Source organism: Emys orbicularis, chromosome 10 (assembly GCF_028017835.1).
Source record: "Emys orbicularis isolate rEmyOrb1 chromosome 10, rEmyOrb1.hap1, whole genome shotgun sequence".
NCBI classification, from domain to species: Eukaryota; Metazoa; Chordata; order Testudines; family Emydidae; genus Emys; species Emys orbicularis.
In genome coordinates this window covers 54,329,466-54,354,444 of record NC_088692.1, presented here as the reverse complement: position 1 = coordinate 54,354,444, position 24,979 = coordinate 54,329,466, and the positions used below count along the sequence as shown (strand labels likewise).

Genomic DNA, 24,979 nt, shown 5'->3' with positions numbered 1-24,979 from the left:
GTTGAATCCTGCCCTGCTGTGTGGGGGGAGGAGGGATGAGTATAGGTTGGCACTGCCAGTGTGGGTGTGGGTGTGGAGGGGGGGTGAACCCTGTCCTAGGGAAGGGGAGTGAGTAGGGGGCTGGCCTAGCGCTGTCCTGGGGGGCGGGGGGGGGGTGAGAGGAAGGGTTACAGACCCTGCCCTGCTATATGTGTGGCGGGTAGGGGGCCCTGCGTGGAGGGAGCCCGGCCTGAAGGCAGCGGAGCGGGGAGGGGCCGCCCTTGCACTGTTGCGTGGGGCGGGGTGGCTGGTGGGCCCGGCCCAGCACGGTTGGGGAGGGGGTGGCTAGCTCCGCTGTTGCCCTTTTAAATGTGTGAGAGGGTGCTGGAGGCTGGTACAAAGGGAGCTGCCGCCGCTCCTGCTTCCTCCACCGGCTCAGGCTGCTCCCCGCCATCTTCCGCCCAGCAGGCGCGGCCGGGTCAGGCCGGGCCGGAGCCGAGCTGCGCGGGGCGCGTGAGGCGAGGTGGCGCAGGCCCGGGCCCGGAGATGAGGCCAGGATGTCGGTGTCAGGGCTCAAGGCCGAGCTGAAGCTCCTCGAGTCCATCTTCGACAAGGACCACGAGCGCTTCCGCATCGTCTCCTGGAAGCTGGACGAGCTGCACTGCCAGTTCGTGCTGCTGCCGCCGCCGCCGGGGAGCAGCCCGCCGCCGCCGGCGCCGCTCACCATCCACTGCAACATCACGGTGCGGGCCGGGCCCCTGGCGGGGGAGGGGGGCACTTGGCACCCACTTAGCCGGGAGCAGCGGGTGGGGGCACGCAGCGCTCGCGCAGGGCGCCCAGCACCCACGGGAAGGGGGTAGAGGTAGCCGTTGCCCCTAGGGTATGGGGCACGGCCCCCTAGCATGGGGTGACTCAGCACCCCGGGGTATGTCGTCCCCATTGGGAAGCAGCATATGGCACCCAGGTGAATCCATCGCCTGCGGGGGCGAGTTTACCCAGTGCCTAAGGGGGCACAGCACCTAGCAACCAGTACACGGGGGGCATGCCAGCTGTGTGCCAGCGGCGTCCTCCGAGCTCGGTCCTGAGACACACTGGGGCTGCCGCTGGCGAGACACTACGCGTGTAGCCTGCCTTCTTCAGAGCCTCGCCTATCCCTGCCTTGATTCCCCTACAGATGGGGAGAAACACCCCTTTCTGCCCCCCACTGATTCGGGCTGCCCCTTTCTTTTCTTTTCATTTCATAAAGTATTGAATCAGCACCCCCGCTTTCTGTTTCTCCGCTGAAAATGTCGCCTCTTTTAGCCTGGGGGCATTCTGCGGGATGGGGGGAGAAAGGGGTTTTGCCCACCACTTGATTAGTTATGCTGCGTGTCTGGTTCTTAGTTCGGGAGTTGGAGAAGCTGGGAGCCCTAAACAAAGAGAGTGTAGGCCCTGGAGAGAGCGAGAGCCACCCCCTTGTGTATCCCCACCGTTCCTGCTGTTAGTTTTGTGCCCTAAAACCCATGGGGTGAGGAGAAGGAAAAAGGAGATTGCAGGGGAGAAAAGTACCTCTCCCTAAAGGATTTTAGTGGGACGTGGTAAGTATTTTGCTCCCTCCCCCAAAAGGTGGAAGCCCAGGAAGAAGGTGGAGTGTGTGCACATTACTGAATACGCAATACAAAACCAAGGCCTGAGCTGAGCAACTTGCTTTTCTGTGTGACCCAGCCAAGTGAACGCCACAGAAAAGCTAACTGTTGTTTTGGGGCTTGGAGGGCAGAAGGCATACAGATCTTTTGGTTTTCTTCTACAGCCTGGTATTTACTTTATCTGCCTTTCTAAAATACAATTTTAAAATATGTGTGTAATGGTGAATAGGAGATTTCACTTCTGAAAGTGACTGAGTTAGCAAGGAGACTGAGGAAACTTAATAGTTGCCCATTTAAAGGGATAAAACTGAGTGCTTGCTGAATAAAATACTTTTCTTGCATAATAAATTTATGGAGGGGGATGTGTTTTGAATAACTTATTTGTGGGGTTTTTGTTTTTTGTTTACATGAGTGAGTAAAACTGGGGAGCAAGCTCCTTATGGTAAAGATAGATAAGTAAACTTTTTTCTAAAATACCCCTTACCAGCTTTAGAAATACTATAGACCCTGAGCATGCAAAAGGATTTGAACATATGGGAACTACTTCATGTAGAATGCCATTCTAGGTTCACTTTGCAGCATTGGGGCCATGTATAGGTACACGTACCAGTCTATTCGGCAAGACTGTTCTTAAAGGTAGACTGTTTTTAAGGCTTGACTGGGTGAAATTGGGATTTAGTATGTTGGGGGGGTCAGAGTAAAGATGACAACATAATTCATTGTCTTTCAGAAAAGGATGAAAGTGTCTTCAAACAGACATCAAAGGGTCTGACTCTGCAAATGCCCAAGTACTGAAAGCTGAAAATTTAATTAAATTAGGAATCCTCAGCCTTGCAATATTAACATTATTCTTTAATATAATAGAATCAACCACTTTTTACCTGTATCATCAGTTACTTAAATTAGCTTAGGGGGGAAAAAACTACATATTTTAAAAGAAGGATTGGCAGGTTTGCCAGTTAAATGTCATGGAATTTGTTTTGTACTTACAAGTAGCTGAATAGAAGGGCACTTAATCCAAGTGTACTTACTTTTTTTGAAAAACACCAGTAACTTTTTATAATGCAATAGGCAACATGTTTTGGAGCTCTATGTCTAGAAAAATCAGATGAGTTGCATGACTTCCTATAAATAAAGTTATTTCAATAGAAAACTATTGCTCTTTTGCTGAGGAGGTTGATTGCTACTTTACCGAGAGCATGACCTCTTTCATAAGTTTCTGAAAAGAATATAAAAGATAGTGTTTCTGCACCATGTAACATCAGTTCAGGATGATGGGTTGTTTTTCCTGTCAAATGATAAGTAGTAAAGCAGCCAGTAGCAATGGATTCTGGGTTTGTGCTGTGGTGTTTCTAGCCTTTTTCTGCCTCTAAGGTCACTTTTGGCAGCGGCTCATACATATTTTTATTCCAGGTTGAAATTTGGTTAGTACTTTTTGGTAGTTGCTTAATTGTCTTATGTCCGAGCGTGAAACCAATAATGTAAAGTGTGACCTAAGCTTTCCCCAGCTTATAGTGGTGTCTGTTTACTATGTTGTGCTGTTATGGTCACTTGCCCCAAAGGGCTGAAACCTCAGCTATGCTGGTTTAAGTGGCATGTGACCTTGCCACAAAGGAACTGAAAATGGCTGTTTCAAACAGAAAAGCCAAGGCTTCTGCTTTGCAAAGTGGTAAGAGTTGAAGCGTCTTGGAAGTTGTATTTTGCACTTCTGCCTAAGGAGGTTGGTGCTGTACAAAACTAGTTTAAATTCTCACAGTATAAATAGTGACTTACTCAATCAGTTTTACAGATCGGGGATGGAAACTGAGGTACAGAAGCTGACTTTCACAAAATCACGTGGGAAGTCAGTGGTACAGCCAAGAATAGAATCCTGGTCTCCTGATTCCCAGGCCTGGTGCTTTGCCACAAGTGTGCACTTGCCTTCCTATTAAGGCTTGAAGTGGTGAAGGGAATTCCCTGTAGCAGAGTCATACTCAATCTTGTGGTTTTAATTCCGAAGTGCTGCCAGCTTTGTCTCTAGATGTTGTATCTAGTTATAATTCTTACCCCTTGTCCTGCATGGGATCTAGAGTGCTTTTCTAGAGAGTTGGGTCAAGGCATTCTAGGATCTAGAATATATTTTCTGATGACAGTGTTAGCACACACAAACCTGTAATGTTATAAAAAGCTGATGGTAAACATGTGTGGTTCTCTGGAGAAACTCAGCCATTGCTAATGGAGGAGTTATCTCCAGGCTCTGGAATTACAGTGCAAATATGTAACTTTTAGTCTGTTTGCCTTTCCTAGACAACTTAACCCTCACAATACTGAAAATCCTCAAGGATATTTTCTTCTCCTTTGGAAGAGGACTCCTGGCAAGTGCTACTGTAGTTCCATAGGCCATTAAATGTTTATTTCCTTCCTCCTTTGTGATGTCACAGAGACTAACATTAGCTGATTACTTTTTAAAAGGTGGTGTTAAAAACTTTCCCAGCTAATCAGTTTGGAATATATGCTTGCTACTTAACACAGTAGTAGGTTTCTGAATGCCAGAAGACTCCTATTTATAAGGGAAAATAAATAGCAACTAACCATGTGATCCTTTGCATAGTGTCAATTAGCAAAAACGTTCTACCTTGTGGGACCGTCGTACCATATGTACAGTGTGGTGGCTATATAAACACTCGTGCATTATGTATGGGCATGAAAACTATTAATATTTATAATGATCACTCTCTTACAAAGGAACAAAGTTCTTTCAAGAACTTCTGGACCAAGACCTAAAGGAGATCTGATAACTTACATTTCTTTCTAATTAATCTTAGAGAAATTCTTTCCACTCTCCAATCTAAAGAGAGACAGCAGAGGGAATACAGCTAAAAAAAATTACCTCTGATTAAGAAACATAGGTTCTCACAAGGAATTCGGTGTGCTGAGTTGACATACTTTGACTAGCAGAGTGTGTTTCCTGGAATTTCCCACTGAGCTGACATTTTCACTTTGAAGGCATGGAATAATATCTCACTGGAAAATCAGTTTGTTGAACTACCAAAGCTCAATGTTTTCTACAGCTTCCCAGGAATGTTATCCATCTAATTCTTAAAGACCCCTGAAATAAAATTAAGATCTAACTAAATTAATAGCTGATCACCTTTTGGATATAGGATAGGAGTGGTCAAGTAGGCATCCAGTCAGATTTTGAGGAAACTGTTTGCTTTACCCTTGCCAGGAGATTGATCTATATTGGACCTTAAATAGTTAATCCTATTAGTTTCAAAGAGGCATTTTAGGGTGGAGTCATCCTTCTCAGAAATACTGATTCTCTGAGAACTATCTAATTATTGAACTTGTTCAGGCCATGTACCTTTACATTCCCACTTGTGTGCCAAGAGCAATATCTCTGCTCCACAGTTGTCATCTACCTTTTTTGTGCTCCCTTATTGGTTAGCGACAGCACCTCAGTTAAAGTCAGACTGAACAAAATTTGCCTGTTACAAATTCCATGCGGATTTACTCTTCTCCCCTTGGGGTGTTTTGAATAAAAAGCCAATCAGTGGACTTAAAATCAGTAGTTTATTGCTTTTCTATAACAATGCATCTAACGTAAACATGTCTTTATTTGAGATCTGTAGAGTTTCAATTCGAGATGTCACAGCCTAAGTCTGGTAAGGTACCAAAAGTTAAGTGTTGTGATTGGATGTTCTGCTTTCTTTTCACGGAAAGAGAAGGAACTACCCATATGAACTGGTATCTGAAATGCAGAGACTGAGTTTTAGGTAGCACTCTTATTTTCTTTTCTGCAAGTGGTTTTTAAATTCTTGGCTCACTTCTGTACTTAAATGGACACACACTTGAAAAACCACATTTCTATCAGAACACTTTGCACCTATTCTTACAATTAACTTACAAAAATTTACCTGTTATAGTAATTTTATATATACAGTTTAAAGATCTGTGTAGTATGATATGAGACCTCTTTAGAGTGCTGGCAGTGGAGGGACAAATTGGACTCTAGTCTCAGCTAGTGTCTATCCAAGAATGAAATTTAATCCGTAGACAGACAGCAAAAGTCTTATGCACCGCTCAAGTTTTACTTAGTGCTTACATGGGGCCTATGTCGAACATTGTCCTTGTGTCAGCTGTGTCTGCACATGGGGTGAATTTTGTCCCAAATGAGTACTACTGGTCACAAATCATGTAAGGTGACTTATTCTGGGACTTGGTTATTTTTCATATGGAAAGACGGATCCTCTGCCTTTCCTGAAAAGGTAGTCTGCTAAATCAGAGTTCAAGCTACTATGAAAGATGTAAAAGGATGTGGTGTCTGGAGATAATTGCAATCAATGAGAAAGGACTTTACTTTTCGGTCTAATACTTTTCTGTTATCTGTTTGGGTTCAGAATGCAGAATTTCTCCTTTTAACGCCACAATCCTTTTACAATTTAGTACAGACAAAAATATATATAGGCATATCACATCGTGCACCCTTTTTTCTGGGTATTAATATTAAAGGCAATACCTAGAAGGGGGATGATTTGGAAACTATTTTTTTTTCTTTTTAAGGATGCTCAGTTTATACACAACTCATTTCATAATGAATGAGCCACCAACTCAAAAGAAACTACCAAACTTCTCGTATGATGGTAAATCCTTATAGTGATGGTTAGAGTTCAGATTATTTCCTATGCAGCATATAAATACAAGGAACAACCTGAAAAAGTTACTGGACATGTTTCCTTTTCTTCAAAAAGGAAACATTGTAATACCCAAATTCTAAAATATATAAAACTCCAAAGAGCTAGACATGTTGCAAGGAGGCATAATAATCTTATTTATGCAACAAAGTATGAGAATAATAAATTAGTAAGGTGTTCCTTCTTTAAGGAATGCACTTCTGCAAAAACAAACAAAAAATTCAAGAACAGAAATACTAAAATTCAAAGAGTGCTGAGTTTTCTAGCTGCATAATACACTTCTACACTGCAAAGCTCAAATTGGAGAAACTAAACTTTGCTAGAACAATATTTTTTTGGAAAAAATTCCAACTGCACCAGAACTGAACGAAGGCTTATAAACGTCTGTAGTTTCTGTAATTTCTGTTTTGTTATTTACAGCTGCTCTGTAGCAAGAATCCATGGCCTAAAGATTATATTAAGAGCTTTGCAGATAAATTGCTCTCATTCCCCTCTGTAAAATGTACCTCTAATATAATAAATTGCCCCAACATATCACATGACATCACAATGATAGGCCCCAGTGCTGCAGATGTTTATTACGTGTGTCGAACTGTAAGCATCTGAGTAGTCCCATTCAAGTCTAGGGGACTACTCATGCATGTGTGAACTAAGAAGCAAGTAAATATTTTCAGGATTGGGGCCACCTGACCCCCAAAACAGGCTTTTTTTTTTTTTTTTTTTAATGCTCATTGATATTAATGAAATCAGGTGACAATGTAAAAGTTTGATCTGGCTTAGGTACTTATATGGCTCCCATCACTGTAGTATCTGAGTGCCTCACAATCTTTAATATAGTTCTTTTCAAAGCATCCCTGTTTGGTAAGGAAGTACTATATCCCCATTTTACAGATTACAGGGGAATTGAAGCACAGTGATTTGCCCAAGGTCACACAGGAAGTCTGTCCCAGAGCAGAGAATTGAACCCTGGTCTCCACATCTTAGGCTAGTGCCCTAACCTTTGGATCATTCTTCCTCCTAGCCTACATACTTGCTCAATCAGATTAGAAGTAATGCTTCCCAATGCTAACACGGACAAAGTGGTCTCTGTAAAACTTAGTCACTGGTAATCTTTGCAGGTTTATTAACATTATTCACTTATTCTGCAGAAACTAAAACATAGTTTAGGATTACTTCATTGGATAACTAGAAAACATTTAGTGGCCTAGGGTGGCCATTTGTGTTTCATGTTATCAAAAACATTGCATTTGAGCCAGAATTTGAGTAATAGCTTTATGTGCACTATGTGGCCCTACAAGTGACACTCTTTGTAAATAGCATTACTATTTCTCCATTTAATTTGACAAGGTGTACACGGCAAGGATGTCTACTTTTGCTGCTTCTGTTTGATGTGGTATTAGAACTGATAATAGCCCTTATGTCAGAGAACTAGCGGTTTTATTTTACTTGCCACAAATCGTTCTAGTTGACTTCCAAATTAATGAATCTAATAAAACAGTTATTTCCTACTTTGTTTCAAGGAAACCTATGATATCTTGGACACCACTGTGTGATAACTGTTGGCAAATGTTTTTTAAATAGAATTAACACCTCTATACTTGCTCTTCATAGACTAACTGCTTAAAATATCTAACAATTTAAAATGCTTTGTTCAAAAATTTTAAGTAACACTTAACTTTCAAATGCCTGAACAGCAAATTTAACTTTTCTTATCTGCATAGTAAACACTGTCATTTTTATCTGTTTGAATAATCAAAGTGGTGCTTTCCGTGCCTTCTTGGTTGTAAAGATTTGAACTGCTTCCTGAAGGTCCACAGTCTGGGCAAGCTCATGCTCTATTGAGATGGTTGCAAGGCCGACCAGCCTCTCCTGTGTCATTGGGAGCATAGATGTGTTCTTATTAACTTCAGCTTGGAGAAGCTGTGTTCTCCACTAGTAACTGTTACAGGAAGTGTGAGAAGTATGCGCAGAGCAACAAAAGCATTTGGAAAGAGTATGGTCATCTTTGTGCACCTATATTCTTCAGGTATCGTGAGGAGTTTTAGAATATCATACAACATCCCAGATACACTGCTGTGTTCCTTGAGCTGCATGAAATGTTCTTCAACTGACTGTATTGCACAATCTAGCACCTGGTTAAAGAATTCAACTTTGAATTGTTGTTTGGGGTCTCTTATGGGATTATCCCGTGCCTCGTAATCAAAATGTCTTCTTCTTCGGTGACTCTTGTATTCTTGAATGGGTGGGAAAATAGCTTCAGTGTGAAGTTCCTCTGCCAACTTCTGTGCACTCTTCAGAACGTTTTGAAATCCCTCATCTGACCAGTAAGACTGTAGGTATGACTTTGCTTTGTCCAGTTGTTCCATTGCTCCAGATATATCAAGGTCAACACCTTGGAGTCTCTTGCTTACAACACTTATTTCAAATAGTATGTCATATCAGAACACTAAGCCACACAGAAATTTGAAGTTTATGTATGTTTCTGGTGATTCCATTTCCCTCTGCCACTTTTCTCCCATGAACAGTTCCTGTCATAGCATTATCCTCCATAATGGCAACTATGGCATCCTCTATCGTCCCAATTTGGTGGTTGATAGGCTTTATCACCTCCACTCGACTTTCCCATCGTGTGGCACTCAGTGGTTTCAGTGTCAGAGAGGATGTTCCCAGATGTTGCTTCAAAATTTGCCATCGATGAGTTGATGCAGAGGAAAAATACATAGATGCTTTGAGTTACATGACAAAAATTCAGCAGCCTCACTAGAAGCTGATGCTGCATCACTGACCACCAAGTTCAATGAATGAGAACTGCATGGGACAAAAAAAGCTCGAGGGTTTAACTCTCGGATCTGTGTCTACACTCCTCTGTTCTTTCCTCTCATGTTTGGCACCATTATCGTAGCCCTGACCTCTCATGTTTGCTATCGCAATTCCCATATCCTCCAGCTTTTTAAGAAGCACATTTTGTCATACCAGATCCTGTAGTATCATCAATGTCAATACATTCTAGAAAATGTTCTCTGACGGTCACCATTGCAGGGACATTTTCACTAGGTTCTGTTGTTACAAAACGCACCATTAAAGTCACTTGTTCCGTACGGTTGATGTCAGGTGTGCAGTCAAGAATAACAGAGTAATATCTTGCTGACTTCAGATCTGCCACAATCTTCTGTTTGACTTTTGTTGCTAGTAACTGTATGATCTCATTTTGAATTGTTTTTCCAAGGTAGTGGTGTGTGTACATTTCTTGGGTAGTGACTCTTCTTAGTGCTCCTGGAGTACAGCATCAAACTCAGCCATCAGCTCCACAATTTTAAGGAAGTTTCCATTGTTTGGCATATACAGCTGATCTGAAGTGCCACACAGTGCTAGGTTTTGGGTAGCAAGCATTCTCACAATGGCAATGAGTCTTTTCAGAACATTTTGCCAGTAAAGAGAGACTGATGCAATCTTCTCTTGATGCTGATCATCTATGGTAGCCTTTAACCTTAGTCTCATCTCAAGCTCTTTCCACCTATGGAATGCTCTCTGGTGATTTGCTGCCTTCTCATGGCATGCCAGATTTTTCCAGTCCTTTGTTCCTGTAGAACCCAATATGACTGGAACATTAGACTGGAAGAGTTTGCAACAAAACCAGTATGCAGCATTCTGGGGTTTTGAGTACATAAGCCATGGCCTCTCCACTTGGTCACCATTGGGGATTTTATGCCAGTAATGTGTTGGATGGAAACTTCTATTTTCATTGTCTGTCTTTGGGGAACATGAGGTTTTTCACTTGCTGTGGCCCATGCAGTACAAGGAAGTCCTTGAGGCTACTGCTCAAGTGAGTCCACAGTCCTGGATCACCTAGACTTAAGGAACTAAACTCAGCAGTAGCTGTTTCTTGCACCTCCACCACACTCTTCTCTGATCTACACTTTTCTTCAGGAATGTGCATGGTTACATCCATTTGAGATGGAGATATGGATGCTGCAGTAGCTGCCAGGTCACCTGCACTCTGACTGACTGGAAGATCAGGCATCTCCTCACCACTCACATCCTCATTGGGGCCAGAAGGCTCACTGTGAACATTTGTGTCTATGTATCTCTGGAGAGCTCCTTCCTGCTTAGCTGGAAAAGCTTCCTTTGCTTGCTTGCTTTCTTCTGAATGCTGTCCCAGAGGGGGGTTTTCTTCTTTCACTCATGACTGCTGTTCTGTGCCAGCTATAGTGGCTCTCAACACTCAGTTGAAGGGGACAAATAAGCAGGCTGGTAGCAGGGCCTGAGTGAGGAAAGATATCAGCGTCTTAAGGGCCTAACTGGTTCCTACTACTTCAGTTGACTGCCTATTCTCCTCCAGTAGGTTCAGGGAAGCAGCAGGAAACAGGAAGCTTCCTGAAGCTGGTGTTAATCAGTTCAGGCTCCTGGGGGTGCTAGAGAGGTAGATAAGAGGCGGCGGCTCCTCTTTCTCCCTGTAGCTCTTGCTGCTTTCTGTTCTTCCCTCTCACCTTTTCTCCTGCCTGTTAAGTCTCTTGTGCCCTCCTTCCTCCAGCACAGCACTCCACCATCTCTGTGCATCTAGAGCAGAGAGAATACATATGCTCCAGCAGCAGACACAATTTTCTACACTCTGGGTCCTAGTAGCGTCCTTCCCCCGCCTCAGTTCGCCTCATGGTAAGGCCAGCCCTGCTGGCAAACATTGATTGGGATGCTCTTCAAGCATAAGAGGGATATATAAGGAGGAGCAGGGTTAGCAATAGGCAAATCAAACTAAGGATATGTCTACACTACGTAATTAGGTCAAATTTATAGAAGTCGTGGTTGTTTTTTTTAGGAAGCGATTTTATACAGTCGATTGTGTGTGTCCCCACTAAGTGCATTAAGTTGGCGGAGTGAGTCCACAGTACCGTGGCTAGTGTTGAGTTTCGGAGCGTTGCACTGTGGGTAGCTATCCCACAGTTTCCGCAGTCTCCGCTGCCCATTGGAATTCTGGGTTGAGCTCCCAATGCCTGATGGGGCAAAAACATTGTTGCGGGTGGTTTTGGGTACATGTCATCGGTCGCCCCTCCCTCCGAGAAAGCAACAGCAGACCATCGTTTCTCGCCTTTTTTTCCATGCGGGTGCCATATTGCTTTCAGCATATGGTGCAGTAGGACTGCTAACCGTCGTCATCAAACTACCACTTCCGCTGCCACTCTGCTCTCCTGGTGCCATGAATCCACCTCGCAGGTCCTCTTGTCATTCTGAATAAATATCTATTCTCATGGCATCTGCTGCAACTCTGCTCTCCTGCTCTTGTCTCGCCATACCACAGCAAGTGCGCAGCCTGCTCAGCTAAGGGACACCGCCAGTGTTGTGTCCTGGTGCTGCTGGCAGCAGATGGCGCAATAGGTTGGCAAAACTGGACATCCAACCACTGCTTCCACTGCAACTCTGATCTCTTGCTCTTGTCTTGATCGATAGCAGATTTCTCCATATTGGCTGTCATGGGCTTCTGCTTCCGCTGCAACTCTGCTTTCCTGCTCTCATGAATCCACCTCGCAGGTCCTCTCGTCGTTCTCCATAAATATCTATTCCGTCATCCACCGCCGCTGCAACTTCTGCTCTCCTGCAGATGCCATACCACGGCAAGCATGGATCCTGCTCAGATCACCACGGCAGTTAAGAACATTGTAAATACCTCGCGCATTATCCTGCAGTATGTGCAGAACTAGAACCTGCAAAAGCAGGCGAGGAGGCGACGGCAGTGCGGTGACGAGAGTGATGAGGACATGGACACAGACTTCTCTCAAAGTACAGGCCCCAGCAACTTGGACATCCTGGTGGCAATGGGGCAGGCTCATGCCGTGGAACACCAGTTCTGGGCCCGGGAAACAACCACAGACTGGTGGGACCACATAGTGTTGCAGGTCTGGGATGATTCCCAGTGGCTGGAAAACTTTCGCATGCATAAGGGCACTTTCATGGAACTTTGACTTGCTTTCCCCTGCCCTGAATCACAAGAATACCAAGATGAGAGCAGCCCTCAGAGTTCGCAAGCGAGTGGCGATAGCCCTCTGGAAGCTTGCAACACCAGACAGCTACCGGTCAATCGGGAATCCATTTGGAGTGGGCAAATCTACTATGGGGGCTGCTGTGATCCAAGTAGCCAACGCAATCACTGACCTGCTGCTATCAAGGGTAGTGACTCTGGGAAATGTGCAGGTCCTAGTGGATGGCTTTGCTGCAATGGGATTCCCTAACTGTGGTGGGGCGATAGACGGAACGCATATCCCTGTCTTGGGACAGGACCACCTTGGCAGCCAGTACATAAACCGAAAGGGGTACTTTTCAATGGTGCTACAAGCACTGGTGGATCACAAGGGATGTTTCACCAACATCAACGTGGGATGGCTGGGAAAAGTACATGACGCTCGCATCTTCAGGAACTCTGGTCTGTCTGAACAGCTGCAGTAAGGGACTTACTTTCCAGACCAGAAAATAACCATTGGGGATGTTGAAATGCCTACAGTTATCCTTGGGGACTCAGCCTACCCCTTAATGCCATGGCTCATGAAGCCATACACACACTCTGGACAGTAGTCAGGAGCTGTTCAACTATAGGCTGAGCAAGTGCAGAATGGTGGTAGAACGTGCATTTGGACATTTAAAAGCTTGCTGGCGCAGTTTACTGACTTGGTTTGACCTCAGCGAAACCAATATTCTCCTTGTTATTACTGCTTGCTGTGTGCTCCACAATATTTGTGAGAGTAAGGGGGAGATGTTTATGGTGGGAGGTTGAGGCAAATTGCCGAACCGCTGATTACGCACAGCCAGACACCAGGGCGGTTAGAGCACAGCAGGGCACGCTGCGCATCAGAAGCTTTGAAAACCGGTTTCGTGACTGGCCAGGATATGGTGTGAAAGTTCTGTTTGTTTCTCCTTGATGAAAACCCGCCCCCTTGGTTCACTCTACTTCCCTGTAAGCCAAACCTCCCCCCTCCCCCCCCCATTCTTGGGCGTCTGGGTAAGGAGGATATGGAACTTTGGGGAGGAGGGCGGTCGGTTGCACTGGGGCTGCAGCAGGGTCTAAGCTCCTGCTGCCTTTCCTGCAGCTCAACCATACGCCAGAGCATATCAGTTTGATCCTCCAGTAGCCTCAGCATTGCATCCCGCCACCTCTCCTCTTAAACGTCCCTCCTGTCCTCGTGTTCATTTTGTGCTTTCCTGGACTCTGACGTTGTCTGCCTCCATGCATTTTGCTGAGCTCTTTCAGTGCGGGAGGACATTACATAGCATGTGCTTTCAGTACAAGGTCGCATTTTGCCTCTGAATGTCCCCTTAATAAAATTCCCCTATTTCAGCCAGGTGACCATGAATGATATCACTCTCCTGAGGATAACACAGAGAGAGAGAGAACGGATGTTGCTTGAATGCATTCCAGTAGCTGTACTAGCTGCGAATGCATCCCAAGTCTTCAGGGCAAATTAATCATTAAACACGCTTGCTTTTAGATCATGTATTATATTTACGAAGGTGCACTCACCAGAGGTGCCTTCTCCGCCTTCAAGGTCTGGGAGCCCACCTTGAGAGGGTTGGGAGGGTATTGTCTCCAGGGTGATAAACAGTTCCTGGCTGTCGGGGAGAACGCTTTCTTTGCTTGCATGCTGTGAGCTACCGTCATCCTCCTGCTCCTCCTCATCTTCCTCATCCCCCAAAATCCTCATCCCTGTTGCGTGAGACTCCCCCCTTGCAGGAGTCCACGAACAGCGGTGGGGTAGTGGTGGGGGCACCCCCTAGAATTGCATGCAGCTCATCATAGAAGTGGCATGTCTGGGGGTCTGACCCGGAGCTGCCGTTTGCCTCTTTGGTTTTTTGGTAGGCTTGCCTGAGCTCCTTAACTTTCACGCGGCACTGCTGCGGGTCCCTGTTATAGCCTCTGTCCTTCATGCCCTTGGAGATTTCCTCCTCTTCCCCCCCCCCCCCCGGAATATTTTGGCATTTTGTCGTTAGAAACTGAGTTCTGATAGCACAGATTCGTCTCCCCATACAGTGATCAGATCCAGTACCTCCTGTTCAGTCCATGCTGGAGCTCTTTTGCGATTCTGTGACTCCATGGTCACCTCTGCTGATGAGCTCTGCATGGTCACCTGTGCTGATCAGCTTGCCACGCTGGCCAAACAGGAAATGAAATTCAAAAGTTTGCGGGGCTTTTCCTGTCTACCTGGCCAGTACATCTGAGTTGAGAGCGCTGTCCAGAGCGGTCACAAGGGAGCACTCTGGGATAGCTCCCGGAGGCCAATACCGTCGAGTTGCGTCCACACTACCCCAAATTCAACCTGGCAATGTCAATTTCAGCACTAATCCCCTCATCAGGGAGGAGTACAGAAATCTATTTTAAGAGCCCTTTAAGTCGATAAAAATGGCTTCATTATGTGGATGGGTGCAGGATTAAATCGATCTAACGCTGCTAAATTCGACCTAAACTCGTAGACCAGGGCTAAGAGGGTTGGATGGAACAGTGGCAAGAGGATGTAGAGAAACTAGTGAGAATTTGCCTCATGGATCACCTCCACAGACTCTAGTAGGATATGGTCCACCCATGGAAAAATCAGAATCCTTGAGGAAGAGATAATAAAAGTGAGAAAGAAGGCATGAATGTTAGAATAAGAGCAGAAGGGAGACATCTTACTATGAATGATGGGTGAAGGAATTGTCTTAAAGGATAGGGGGAAGATGAGAACTCTGCCCAGATCCCTTATTCTTGAAATCTGTAAGATACAGGGAAGTGAAGGGGAACTGGATACCAGGTATGATGGTTCAGCTTTCACCACTTAAATGGTATTTTGACTTCTAAACCTAATGGTGACTGAGTAAAAGCCAGTCTTAGCTACTTCGCTACTGATACGGCTAATACTTTTCTAGTAAAGCTGTTCACGTAGCTATAGAAATAAAGTGTGAATAACTCTTAAATATACTTATCGGAGGGGTAGCCGTGTTAGTCTGGATCTGTAAAAAGCAACAGTCTCCTGTGGCACCTTTAAGACTAACAGATGTATTGGAGCATAAGCTTTTGTGGGTGAATGCCCACCCACAAAAGCTTATGCTCCAATACATCTGTTAGCCTTAAAGGTGCCACAGGACTCTCTGTTGCTTCTTAAATATACAAGAGTTGCCTTTTCATTTCAGGAAATCAGTGGTTTTTTGTTTTTGTTGTTCTTCCAGACATCCAAAAATTAAGTTGTGTGGTATTCACCATGTCACAGGCTGAATCATACTAACTCCTTTAGAATCTGATACAAAAATCCATGCCTTAAGAATAGACCTTTTGGTGACTAGATGTTACAGAGAATAAATATATATTGCTTTACCTCCTCAAAGTGTAGCTTTTTAAAAATTCCAGTTACTAGTTTCTTCTAAAAAATAGTGACCTTTCATTGTTCAAATGAATAAGAATATGCTCTTCTTTTAGGTGTTCTCCTCTTCCTTCCCTCCCTCCCTTCCCCCCCCCCCAACTGGCTTGCTTTAATTATACCACTCAGTATTAAATTTCCTATAGCACTACTACAAACCCATAAGCAAGATACTTTTTTTCTTTTGTTTGTTTATAATTATTTAGCAAGGGGATGTGCCAACTTAAACTTGTGCAGTCTGGCAGACTCACTTCCTAGATTGGTTTACCCAACCCATAATCTCCCCAAGGTTGATGTGGTGTTTAACACATTGCATTCATTAAAACAGTAGGTATTGAGTTATAGCCTGAATAATAAACCCAATTTAAGTGGCTATAGAACTCTGCCTACAAGAAGCCTAATAACTGTATGCCATGACATATGTCTACATTCATGACCTTGACAATTTAACTGAAATCTATTCTTTGCTGATTGTTACCTTCCATTGCGCATACCCTGGCTTATTGTAAGATGTATTGATCCTAGAGAACTGTTTTTATTGTTTTGTTTTGTTTGTTTTAGGAAAAGTTTATGGGCTGGGGTGAGAGGTTACGTGTGTGTGTGTGTGTGTGTGTGTGTGTGTGTGTGTGTGTGTGTGTGTTTACACAGGGTAGAGAGATTCAGAATTGCAATCAGCTTTATCCATTTTATTTTACAAATTTCAGAATTATTACACTTTAGAGCATCTTAAATTGAAAACAAAGTTGTTCCTTTTCCTTATGCCAAAGTAATAATCTTGATCTCTAAAATGTTTTTACTTACTGCCTTAACTTTTTTTAAATTCCGCTACACTTATAGATTCTGTAACAAATCCAAGAAAATTCTGTAGAACTAACTTGTATTTGCTATAAGCTGCATGGTTTTGGAATAGCTTCCAGCAAACATGAGAACTCTCACCCAAATATTAGCCCACTTAATGTGTGTATATATAGTTACTCTGTGGTCACTGTCCTGTGAATACTGCACTGGCATGCACCACTGATAGGGTGAGCAGGCAGCAAGTGTGACAAATCCAGACGGGGTGAAGGGGTTATAGGAGCCTATATAAGAAAAAGACCCAAAAAATCAGGACTGTCCCTATAAAATCAGGACATCTGGTCACCCTAGCCACTGAATCCACCACCTGCTGCAGAACTGTAATCCAGAATCTAAACTTTCATCTTACTTACAAAAATATTTCTAATCCATATGCTTGCAAAGAAAACACTGAAATGTGTACAGTGAGATAACGGTCTGCCTGAATCTATACAAGGCTGAAATGATAACTCAGAGGTGTGAACTGCTCCAGTCTTCTCAACAGGGTTTTAATTGTGAAACCTAGAAATGATGATTGGTTAAATATTGGCTGACTATTTTCTGCTTATTTCAAGCAGAAATATCTAACGTTAACAAAACTTTCTACAAGAGTAAAGCTTATCTGTGCAGGAGTCAGATCTGTCTCACGTGGGCTGGCCCAAGACTGGAATAAACTCCCCCAGGACCCTGAGTACCATCACAAACCTCACCATGTCCCACTTTTAGTGCAAGGTACATTTCTTTGACCCTTGACTTCTCAAACATATAGTTGTGAGTGTATTATTTTTTTTAAAAATCCAAACAAAACACTCCACTGCACACACTTCTCCCCCTAGGGAGAGGGTAAGAGAACAAATACGTGACAGATATTAGTCACATTGCTTAATACACTACTGAAAGGTGCTTGGATACTATCTTGATGAGCACAGTATTAGAACCTATATAGAACAGGATTACGGGATTCTTCTCTAACATGCCTCCCACACCTCCCCAGATGACTAAAGCCCCCACTGTCACCTGCATAACTACGAAAACCTCCAGTTACCTTCATGACTCTCTTCCAGTATAGTTATACCTTGTCAATTCAAAATCTGTGTAGGAACAGCATCATATTGAATTTAATATAGAAATTAATGAACTGAATATGAACATATGGAACAATTACTATAATAACCTCTTTTTATTTTTTTTAATCTTTAATCTTAAATGAAGCTTTAGCAGAACTTCTAGGGTATGTCTACACTACGAGGGTATTTCGATTTCACTTAAATCGAATATGTGGAATCGATATTGCAAATTCGAACGTGTGTGTCCACACTAAGGACAGTAATTCGACTTTGTGAGTCCACACTAACGGGGAAAGCGTCGCCATTGGAAGCGGTGCACTGTGGGCAGCTATCCCACAGTTCCCGCTGCCCATTGGAATTCTGGGTCGAGCCGCCAATGCCTTCTGGGTAAAAAAAAAAAGGGTCGAGGGTGCTTTTGGGTACTTGTCGTCATCCGTCTGTCACTACCGCCCTCCCTCCCTCCCTGAAAGCGCCGGCGGGAAATCAGTTCGCGCACTTTTCGGGTCAGTGACAGCGCGGACGCCACAGCACTGTGAGCATGGATCCCGCTGCGACCATCGCTGCAGTTGTGGCCGTTCTCAACGCCTCGCAGGTTATCATCCACCTTTCCCAGAGGCAGATGCAGATAAACCAGGCGAGGAGGCTACGGTACCGCGGTGAGGGCCTGAAGTCTGAGAGTAGCACAGGCCTGTCAGAAAGCACGGGACCCAGCTCCGAGGACATCACGGTGACAATGGGTCATGTGGATGTTGTGGAACGGCGATTCTGGGCACGGGAAACAAGCACGGACTGGTGGGACCGCATAGTGCTGCAGGTCTGGGACGAATCCCAGTGGCTGCGAAACTTTCGCATGCGGAAGGGGACTTTCCTTGAACGTTGTGAGTTGCTGTCCCCTGCCCTGAAGCGCAATGACACCCGGATGCGAGCAGCCCTGACTGTCCAGAAGCGAGTGGCCATAGCCCTCTGGAAGCTTGCAACGCCGGACAGCTACCGGTCTGTCGCGAACCAGTTTGGCGTGGGCAAATCTACCGTGGGGGTTGTTGTGATGCAAGTAGCCAACGCAATCGTTGAGGTACTGCTCTCAAAGGTAGTGACCCTGGGAAACGTGGATGTCATCAGAGATGGCTTCGCCGCGATGGGATTCCCAAACTGCGGTGGGGCTATAGATGGAACTCACATCCCTATCCTGGGACCGGACCACCAGGCCAGCCAGTACATTAACAGAAAGGGCTACTTTTCAATGGTGCTGCAAGCACTGGTGGACCATCGGGGACGTTTTACAAACATCAACGTCGGATGGCCAGGCAAGGTTCATGACGCTCGCGTCTTCAGGAACTCTGGTCTGTTTAGACTGCTGCAGGAAGGTATTTACTTCCCGGACCACAAAATAAGTCTTGGGGATGTGGAGATGCCTACAGTGATCCTTGGGGACCCAGCCTACCCGCTAATGCCCTGGCTCATGAAGCCCTACACTGGCGCCCTGGACACTGAAAAAGAACTGTTCAACTACCGGCTGAGCAAGTGCAGAATGGTGGTGGAGTGTGCTTTTGGACGTCTCAAGGGGAGATGGAGAAGCTTACTGACTCGCTGTGATCTCAGTGAAACCAATATCCCCATTGTTATAGCTGCTTGCTGTGTGCTCCACAATCTGTGAGAGCAAGGGGGAGACCTTTATGGCGGGGTGGGAGGTTGAGGCAAATAGCCTGGCATCTGATTACGCCCAGCCAGACAGCCGGGCGATTAGAAGAGCCCAGCGGGACGCGCTGTGCATCCGGGAGGCTTTGAAAGCTAGGTTCCACAGTGAGCAGTGACTTTTAAGTTTCTGTACAGAGAAGCTGAACCTGCCCCCGTTTCTTTACCCAGTTAAGGATGACTATCCTCTCCAGTCACAGACCCCCTCCACCCCCTTCCAAAAAAATAAAATCTGTTTTATTTTGTTATTGAACACCGTTGTCTTTAGTACTGTTTTCGCGGGAATGTTTGAAACCTGGGACGCAGACTGTGGTGGGGAGCGGGTGTAGTGTACTGATGCAAATGATCCTTCTAAACTCCAGGAATGACAGGATTCGCAGTGGCGGACTGGTTGTTTCAACGGAGCCTGCCAGCCCTCCTGAGCGGGACTGCGTGTATGTGGGGGCTATGTGACTTTATGGCAGGGGGAGGAGGGTTACAGATCCCCTGCTGCGTGGCTCTGTGATCCAGGACAAGGACCGCTGCATAAGATCTGTAACTGCCCTCCCCCGCCACAAAGTCACAGAGCAACCAACCCCCGCCCCCCACAGAACATGAAAACCACCTCCCAGACTGACCAGGGTAACTAGTCACTGCACTGTGTATGTGCCCTGCTGCTGGACCTGCCCCCGCCTCTGTACCCTGCTAAAGGTGACTGTCCTGTCCTGTCCTGCATAGGACTGGTATTGAACTTGAAGATCCTTTTCCTTTTGCATGTTCAACTCCCATTAATACTGTGCTTAGTATATGGTCACTGTAATCTGCTTTTTCCACTCATTTTTAAACAAAAATGAGTAAGTAACATACAGCTCAAGAATATAGAAGAGAAAATAAGTGCCTAATGACAAGTGTTTCGTGCCATACAAAAACAGGACTGATATTGCCTGTGTCTTAACATGCTTCCTCACATAGGGTGAGATTTACTTTACTTGCAGAAAATCCAGTTAGTTGAGAAGTGTTGGAGTGGGAAGGGAGGATGAGAAGGTGAAAATCATCCAATGCAGGATACCTGCATATCCTATCAGCCACTCAACCCAACTTACATATTAGGACCACCAGATCCACAAATCTAGTGCTCTCCTCGGAGGCTGCCCTGCTGTCATTTCTCCTCCCCAACACACTGGTTACTGTAAATGGTGCAGAAGGTATTGCTTGGGTCCTCCAGACTGGGGTGAATTTTGCTCACACAGCTGAAGAACTCTACTCTGGATATCTTAGTACTGCTGGGGGCACATGGTGGTGTGAGAGAGCCTTTAGAATTCTAGGGAAAGAATATAAATAGAAAACTACTGTCCCAACAGATTCCAAATGCATTGTTTGGAAGAATGAACTGTGAGTAAGAAGTTGTCTCCTCCCATTCCCCTTTGCACCCAAAGCCAGGTTGACACAACTCTGGGCAAGTAACTAATCACTCTGATTTATGGATGATAATTAAATAGGGAGATTCATACTTAAGATTTGGATTAAATTATTTAACCAAATGCCCAGTTTCAGTGGAAGTTGAGTGTCTCTTTGTCATGAGATCATTTGCCTGGCTGGAATAACATATATATCATCCAGGTCTCTCAAATAGCATTTAATGTTTCTAAAATCTTTCCTTCTCTTTACCAAGACAAGAATACAATTAGAAAGGTTCAGTAAATCCAAAAATTCTTGATGGAGTTTGCTTGTCCTCTCTGCAGCTTATAATGAATGACTTATTGCGATCACCTGTAGACGTAAAGAAAATACAGGACTGTAAAAATTTCCATTTTTGTTCAAGAACTCCTATATCTATATGTACACCTTCAATTGTAAACCAGGAGACCAGTGGCTACATTCAGTTACAGTGGGTGCATAGGGGGCATGGTGGAGGAAAATTCTAAACTCTGCAGACTTGTAGCAGCCATTTTAACAATTTGTAAAACTTGGTAGTATAGGCTTTATTTTCAAGCTACATTTCTCAATCCCCTCTATATCAGATAGTCTTCACCATGGGGCATTCCCTGTCTCTGTGGCACCTGGAGGCAGACCAGATCTTTGCTCTGAGCCTGTGCTTAGGACTGCCCTTCAGGAAGAACATCCCAGAATAGTCTGCCTCCAAGCAGTGCACCATTTTCTTTTCCATATAATCAGATTGACTTGTATGTCAGAATCAGTGCAGACTGCTAGCCCTCTATTGTTCCACCGTCAGTGGGTTGTCTTCCCTCTCTTTACAATGACAGATGGATTTCTAATGTGCTCATCTACAGAATCTAAATGATTTTTTTTTTTTTTTTTTTTTTTCATGGAGTTGTATCAGAATTTTCTGGAATAGAATCACTGTCTAGCTTAGCATATGAAGTCTGTGAGGAAAACAGGTCTCTTGTTGGCAGGATTTTTGGCATATTTACTTCTCCCATAGGGATTGTTGAAATATCGTTGGACCCCTCTGTCGGTTGCTGGGATCTTCCTCTCTCTATCAACTTTCTGTTGGGGTTGCCGACTTTCTAATTGCACAAAACCGAATACCCTTGCCCTGCCTCTTCTCCAAGGCCCCGTCCCCACTCACTCCATCCCCCCTCCATCTGTCACTTGCTCTCCCCCACCCTCACTCACTCGCTCATTTTCACTGGGCTGGAGGTTGGGGTGCAGTAGGGGATGATTGCTCTGGAGTGGGGCTAGAAATTAGTGGTTCAGGGTGTGGGAGGGGGCTCTGGGCTGGAGGTGGGGGTTGGAAGTGCAGGAGGGGATGAGGGCTTCGGCTGGGAATGCAGGCTCTGGGCTGGGGGTGCAGGCTCCAGGGTGAGGCCAGAAATGAGGGGTTTGGGGTATAGGAAGGGGCTCTGGGCTGGGGCAGGGGGTTGGGGTGCAGGAGGGGGTGTGGGTTCCGGGTGGCGCTTGCCTCGGCTGGCTCCCCAGAAGTGGCGACATGTCCCTCGGCTCCTAGGCAGAGGGACGGACAAGGGGGCTCTGTGCGCTGCTCCCACCCTGAGCGCCAGCTCCACAGCTCCCATTGGCCAAGAACTGCAGCCAATGGGAGCTGCTGGGGTGGCACCTGTGAGTGGAAGCAGCGTGCAGAGCCACCTTGTCTGTCCCTCCACCTAGGAGCCAAGGGACATGTCGTCATTTCTGGGGAGCTTCGCAGAGCCAGGTAGGGAGACTTCCAGCCCTGCGCCAACTGAACTTTTAGTGGCCCAGTCAGCAGTTCTGACCAGAGCTGCCAGGGTGCCTTTTCAACTTGGTGTTCCAGTCGAAAACCGGACACCTGGCAATCCTAATTTCTGCAGTTACTTTATATAGTAATTAGTGGAAGCTACATCTCAAGACACTTAAAGCTAGAGTAGGCAGACCCCTAGAAAATATTCTGCAGCAGGAAAATCTTAAGGCTTCATCCCGCAGCCATGGTCATATGAATGCAGATTCCAGGATCAGTCCCTTGCATTGTCTCTACCTCACAAAAGTAAGGCTTAACTCATTCATGAAGCACTTTGAAATCTTCAGATGGAAGGGTGTTATAGAAGGGCCCAATACTATTGCAGGAGGATGGGACTATGACTAAAGAGGTCTCATTACTACAAAGTGGAATATTTTAAGTGCAGTATAACTTTTGATTTTATCACTTTGTATAAGTGTATTGCTTATCTTCCGAGAAAATTGCTTGTCTTCTGATAAAAATTGTAAATCTTGGCTAAAAAGGGTGTTTAAAATATCCTTAAGATAGGAAGACATATGATCAAAAACTACCTCATTCAGTGGCTTTAATCTTGGAAAGAATTGCACCCTTCTCCCTCCCACTTTCAAAGTGAAATTGGCTAGGTTGCCAGTGGCTGAGACTGTAAGATGCTGGGGGAAGAGCGCTATGTGGTGCTCAATAATAAACTTGTTCCTTAATTGGAGGTTAATAGGTTCTACAAAGAACCTGTTTGTGGATGGAAAAATTGAATTAAGATGACCACTAAACATACAAATATCTTGAGAAAAGGAAGAAAGTGAATAACCAAACCTGGCTGTTTTGGACAATTTATTTAATAAATACAAATCTACTTTTGGAGACTTGGCCTGATTTCACCTTAGCTCATTCCCCAAAAAACCCCCAAACTCTGGGTGCCTTGGACAGAGAATTATTTCTGTATCTTGGAAAACACTTTCGACTATTTCTGGGAGCTAAAACTTGATAGACGTCTCAGGGGCCCTGCTTTATTTACAGCATGCTTGAAAACAAAGTGAAAAATGACTGATTTTTAACACTGCTCCTCACTATGTAACACACACAGTCTTCCTGAATGATACTCTTAAGCAATTCAAACATTTAGGGAAAAGTTGCTTCTCTGGAGTCTTGTAAAACTCAGTTTTATAAAACCTGTCAGTTACTAGTAGAATTTTGTTGTTGCTAATTTGTCTATAAAACAATCTTATCTACTGACATTTATAAACTCTGAGGTCAGAGTATTTTTGTTGTATGTTGTTGGGGATGCATTCTGTACTGAACTATCTTTATTGCCAAAACCTGCTGCACCTTGTCTAGTCCTATGACCTCTTGCAAAAATCAGCTTTTCTTCAATTAGAAGGGTTATCTGTGAAGCAACTCGAGTGCTAATAAGAGCCAATTCTACTATGCTGGTATTTCTCTATTTAAAAGTCTGGCGGTACATACTCTGCACTTTTGTTTTAAAAACATAGTGATTTTGCAAATGATCAAAATGCCTAACCCTAAGTAGGAAGATCTAGCAAAGTCTTTTTATCCATAATATTCACTTCCAAAGCTTGTTCAAAACCTTGTTTGGGGTTTTAATGACTGAATAGTAACATTAGATCCTAAACTTTAGGGGCAGGAATCATGTCTTCTGTAAAAATTCCCAGCACACTCTGGGGTACTGTAAAGCAAAGAATAAATATCACAAGAAGGAAACTGTGTAAGGATATAGTCATAGCGCACACTTGAATGCTATTAATTTCATTAGTCACTAAAACAGCCAGTAATCTTGCAGTAGCAATGGGAATCTTTACTGCAGTTAGTAAGCTGTGAAATAAACTTTCACTTAAGCATAGTGATTGTGCGGATACTGGTGCACTCACAGCCTGGAAAAGATATTTTGTGGTGTTTCCAATGGCTCTTCAGTGAATAAAAAAAAAACCTTAATTTTTTGTTGTACAAAACTGGGGGGGAGGGGAAGGAGATGTGTGGTGTTGATAGGTTGCAGATGACAATGTCTGGATGTCTAAACTGGTACAGTTCAGTGACTGGCTGAGAAGGTGGAACATGGAACTTGGCCATCAACAGAGATCTCTTGGGCTGGAGACTTTCCTGGGCACAATTTAGTTTAGATGTGCATAGCCATGTGGTCATGATCAAGGAAACGGGGATGGGTGGGCAAAAGTTTACTACTGACTTGCATAATTTGTCTCACTTTCTGGGGGAAGCCACTAATTTCCCCATATCTCAAAGACTTCTGAAGAATGGCAGAGGATTGAAGTGAGGCCTCAATATTTCATTACTCTTACAAAGGCAAATACACTTTAAAATATTCTAAATTTAAAATTAAACTACAGTTGTGTAAGTGATGATAGTGTCTCAAAACATACTTTGTTCTTTGATTTATTTTGTTTACTATGAGGTTAAATTGTTGCTTTGTTTTTTTTTCTGAAATATGTGGGAGATATGGAAGTATACTGAAGGTGCATGTGCCTAGGCATAGTGTATGTCCACAGGGTTAGAGGCAGGTAGAACGCCTGCTGTA

General features: G+C 44.5%; 1 protein-coding gene across 2 annotated transcripts in view; it reads left to right on the top strand.

Moving 5' to 3' along the window:
- Positions 1–510: 510 nt before the first annotated feature.
- The window catches only part of UBE2Q2 (ubiquitin conjugating enzyme E2 Q2), an 80,976-nt gene continuing 56,507 nt past the window's right edge, over positions 511–24,979 (top strand). Inside the window, exon 1 of one of the 2 annotated variants that reach the window (XM_065411501.1) lies at positions 511–722. In XM_065411501.1, the coding sequence (XP_065267573.1) occupies positions 537–722 (186 nt within the window). In that variant the 5' untranslated portion in view covers positions 511–536. Of the gene's footprint in view, positions 723–1,721; positions 1,773–24,979 lie in introns of those variants that run through there. The other variant, XM_065411502.1, reaches the window with a different exon arrangement.